Genomic DNA, 4,417 nt, shown 5'->3' on the forward strand with positions numbered 1-4,417 from the left:
TGCCATGCTGAAGGTGCCTGCTCATGCGGGGTGCCATGCTGAAGGTGGGGAGGCAGAGATGGCTTCCCTGACTTTCCGAGTCTCTCTCATTCTCTTCCTCTTCCCTCAGGGTTCACAGAGAGTTTTGGAGCCGGCAGCATCTCCCAGGCAGCGCGGGAAAGGTGGGTGTGTGGGGTTCTGGCTCCAGGGCTTCAGGTGGGGCTCTTGACAGGGACCGAGGGTAAGGATTTATGTGAGGGTTTTTGAGGGTCTTTCCCCAGGTGCCAGCTCTGACAGGCTGCCCAGCACCGTGGTTCTTGGCAGGGGTGCTTGGAGGGGCGCGGTGGGCGAGCTGCAGGCGTGCTGAGCACCAGCAGTGCCCAGGTCGGCCTGGAACAAGGGGGGCGCTTCCAGAATGCCCAGGGCACTGGCGGAGAACCATGCCTGGTGCCGTCAGCTGCGCTTCACTGGCTCCTCACGACCCACAGGCACCTCACCCGCTCCTGCAGATGAGCCGGGGCCACAGAGGGATAAGCCCTGAATGCCCAGCTGCCCCCGGGACCACTGTGCCACAGAGTTACAGGAAGCAAGGGGGCCACAGAAGCCCCTCTGGTGGGGGTGCCTCCCATGAGTGTGTGTGCTGACCCCAGATTGGGAGGGCCCAAGTGCCCTGTGTCCTGGCTTTCAGGAGCTCAGGTGTGCCCCTCCAAGGCCCAGCCGTAGCGATAAGAGCCAGGTGTCCAGCTCTTCTGGGTCCGCCCCACTCCTGGGCCCCGGGTGGCTGTTCAGTCCCTGGTTTAGTAGCAGTTCAGTCCCTGGTTTCAAGGAAAGCGTTCCTGGAACTCTGCACATGGTGTGGAGCAGAGCTTCAGGGTCACGCTCCTGTGAGCTTCGCCACAGCCTGGAGGTAGCTGCTGCCCGGACTGCCAGGAGAGCTGGCAAGTCCAGGAGTCTCAACTCTTGGCCCTCTCCTGCCAACGTGGGTGGGCCCGCTGAGGCCTCAGTTACAGCTGCATCTGAGCAGGACCCCACGTCGTGGTTCCACCCAGCTGGCAGTCAAGGGCCCCTCTGTCCAGACAGGAGAGAAGCGGGGAGTTTGGAGAGCAGAGAACAAGAGGTGGCAGCTGGTCTCAGTCCTGTGACCTGGGCCAGGCCCAGACACCCCTGAGCCTCAGTGTTCTGTCTGAACGAGCTGCCCTCCTGCCCCCGCCAAGCCCTGATGCCAAGCCCTCCCCCTGCAGGGACTGTGAGAGTGTCTGCTTCATCGGCCGGCCATGGCGTGTCGTGGATGGCCACCTGAACCTGCCCGTATGCAAGGGTATGATGGAGGCCATGCTGTACCACATCATGACCAGGCCTGGCATCCCCGAGAACTGCCTGCTGCGCCACTACCAGGGGGTCCTGCAGCCCGTCGCCGTGCTGGAGCTGCTCCAGGTATGGGGCCTTCCCAGGCTCAGCGGGGGGTGGGGGCGGCTGGGTGCTCTCAGTGGCCCGGCCATGATGTTCAGGCCCCAGGCAGCATGCGGTACCACCATACTGCTTGCCTGCACCCCCTCCCCCAGCTTGTCCTGGGCTCTTGCCTCTCAGGCCATCCCTCGGTGTCCAGCTCCATGGAAGAGGGGGTACCTGGTGCTTGTCTCTGATGCTTTCTCTGTGCTGAGGGTCACTAACTCACGAGCCCACAGAGCCCCACGGGTCAAGCAGCTGCCCCCTGGTGCGGCTGCTTCCTGCTCGGCTGACAGTTGCCCTGTGCTCCATTGGCCCAGTGCGCATGGGGCCTCCAGCTCCTCTGGCAGCTAGGAGCTTGAAGTTCAGTGTCACATTCCCCGCGAGCCAAACGGAACCCCACCTGGAAGCCAGTCTTGGCTCACAGGACGCTGGGATGCAGCCCCCGCTGCAGGCCTCTCCTCCACAAATGAGATTCAGCGTGGTGGCTCCAGCCCGCGCTGTACACATGCTACTCAGGCCGCTGCCTCTCCCACCAGGGCCTTTGCCTGAACCCTCCTGGTACATCCCCACTTGACTCATGCCCAGTTCAGGTGCCCCCTGCTCTGGGAAGTGGCTTCCTCGTACAGAGAGAGCATTCCCTAAATGCGTGAAGAATAAATCAAGCAGGCAAGGGTAGTGCCGCTGTAACCTGTGTGTCTGGTGTCTCCAGGGCCTGGAGTCCCTCGGCTGCATCCGGAAGTGCTGGCTGAGAAAGCCAAGGGCCGTCTCACTCTTCTCCACACCCATGGTGGAGGAGGTGGAGGTGCCCTCCAGCCTGGACGAGAGCCCCATGGCCTTCTACGAGCCCACCTTGGACTGTACCCTCCGGCTGGGCCGTGTGTTCCCCCACGAGGTCAACTGGAACAAGTGGATCCACCTCTAGGACCCCTATGGGCGTTCCCTCCCTCCCAGCCACCACCTGCCACACCACTCTGCCTGATGCTCGGCAGACCCCACTGTGCCCCGGCCTTGGGTCTGCCGAGCCTCCTGCAGCAGGGGACAGGTGCTCTGGCCAGAGTCACAGCCCGACATGTTTCCCACTGTCCTGGAACTCTGGAAAGAGGGGCTCCCCCACCTGCCTGCTCCCCAGGCTCTTCTGGGCCTGCCCCTTGGGAACTGGCCTCATCACACCGGGAGTTGGTGCTTGTCTCTGGGTCTCCAGAGTTCGCCCCGCCTGCGCACACCTCACATTCCAGACTCCAGCCATCTTGGCAGGATCTCCTGGCTCCTTGAGTGCCCAAGTGCCACCAAGAGGAAGGGCCTTATGGGATATGCCTTGCAGAATAGGGATCGGTGTGCGCTGCTGCCGGGGGACCTCTACAGGGACTGTGGCCCCTTGGCAGGCAGGACATTCCGACCCCTGGCTGGGACTGAACCACCCAGAGCAGAGCAGCTCCCTTTCCGACCTTGCAAGTCACCTGGCAGGCCCCAGCTGGGCTGGCTGTCCGTGTCCCTCAGCCTGGCTGGTGACTCCCTGCGGGCTGGAAATGAAGAGTCCCTGTAGGTTTGGGTTTTGTTTGTTTTATTTTGTTCTTTCACCTTTTTTCCTCATTAAAAAAAAAAAGTCCCTGTGGAGTGTATTTATTTATTTTTTGATTAAAGGGAAGTAAAATGCATTCTGTTTTGTGTGTCTCCTAAAGAATCAGTGATTCCCCTAGGGGACTCCCTACTTTGGCTGCAGAACAACCTGGAATAGCTGTTCCCATTGAAACCAAAGGAAGAGGGAAGGCCCTGATCCTGAGCTCGGCAGCCCCGCCTGGCCTCAGCCAGCGGTGAGACGTGGCCTCCAGAATGGAGAGGGGCACAGGCGACTCCCTCACCGCCTTCTCAGCTGGTCCCAGGCCCGTTCCCCACAGAGCAGCTCCCAGCCCAGTGCCAGGCCCATGATCGGCTCGGCTCAGCACAGCTGGTGCCGTCGGCAGGGCCTACAGATGGGTCTGGCACCTTGAAGTTCTCTTGAGCTCACATGGTTACATTTTTAAGTTAGTTGCCAACATTTTTAAAATGTAGAGTTCACATTTTTTTAAAAAAAATTCAGATCTCTTAAAATGGAAAGTTCCAGTAACAATGGACTTAGCTTCCTGCCTGTGGCAGTCAGAGTGTGGAGCAGAGGCCGTTCCCTCTAGGTGGGATGGGCCCGCCCTGGCCAGCTGTGTCTCACACCCACCTGCAGCTTCTCTCACCTAGAAAAGTGTCCCCTCTGGGGAACGTGTACCCTTAGGACCCCTGACCTGACCCACCTTCCAACCCTGTCTCCATCCTCCCTCTACGAGGGACGCCCTGGTCACTCCAGGCCACAAACTTCTGGGTGAGGAGGGACAAAGGCAGGGACTTCGGAGTCAGGGTCCTGAGAGAGAGTCCCCGCACTGCCAAGCCTGGTCAGGTCTTAGTGTTCATTTTTTTTCTCTTTAAAGTTTCAAGTGTAGAAACAATAGTGTTCTATGGGATTGTTTGAGGCAATCAAGTACAATAGCGGATGTGGTCTGCTTCATAAATAAAATGCTGTACAAATGGGAATGTATTTGGGAATGTGTGGTGTGGTGGAAGAAAAGTTTGGGAATCCGGTAAATGTTTCTAAAAAACCGACCCTCGCATTCATATTTCAGAGCCTTAGTTTCGTTGTCTGAAAACGGGGAAGAGTGTCTCCCTCGAGGGAGGCAAGGTGAGCTGAAGAGCACCGGGTGCAAGTGCATAGTCGGGTTCAGCAGGTTCCCTTCTTTGTGCCTCCCAGATGATGGAGAGAGTGGGTGTATGTTGGAAGATGAGACAGGGATGGTGGGGACTGCTCTCAGATGGTGAGATGGGGCTTCTGTGAACACCAGCCCACATTCCCACAGTCATTCTGCCCAAGGATGGCCTGTTCCTTCTTCCCCTCCCTCCTACCCATCATGAAGCCCCTCATCTGCCCACCCATCTATCTGTCCATCTACCTACCTATCTACCCATCCAT

General features: G+C 58.9%; 1 protein-coding gene across 1 annotated transcript in view; it reads left to right on the plus strand.

The window, feature by feature from the left end:
* LOC111533248 (general transcription factor 3C polypeptide 1-like) overlaps positions 1-3,083 on the plus strand; it is an 11,681-nt gene extending 8,598 nt beyond the window's left edge. Inside the window, 3 exon segments of the mRNA XM_026451786.1 lie at positions 110-161; positions 1,221-1,413; positions 2,138-3,083. Coding sequence (XP_026307571.1) covers positions 110-161; positions 1,221-1,413; positions 2,138-2,350 — 458 coding nt within the window. The 3' untranslated portion in view covers positions 2,351-3,083.
* Positions 3,084-4,417: the final 1,334 nt, after the last annotated feature.

The sequence above is a fragment of the Piliocolobus tephrosceles genome, unplaced genomic scaffold (genome assembly GCF_002776525.5).
Source record: "Piliocolobus tephrosceles isolate RC106 unplaced genomic scaffold, ASM277652v3 unscaffolded_30423, whole genome shotgun sequence".
In the NCBI taxonomy this organism is placed as follows: domain Eukaryota; kingdom Metazoa; phylum Chordata; class Mammalia; order Primates; family Cercopithecidae; genus Piliocolobus; species Piliocolobus tephrosceles.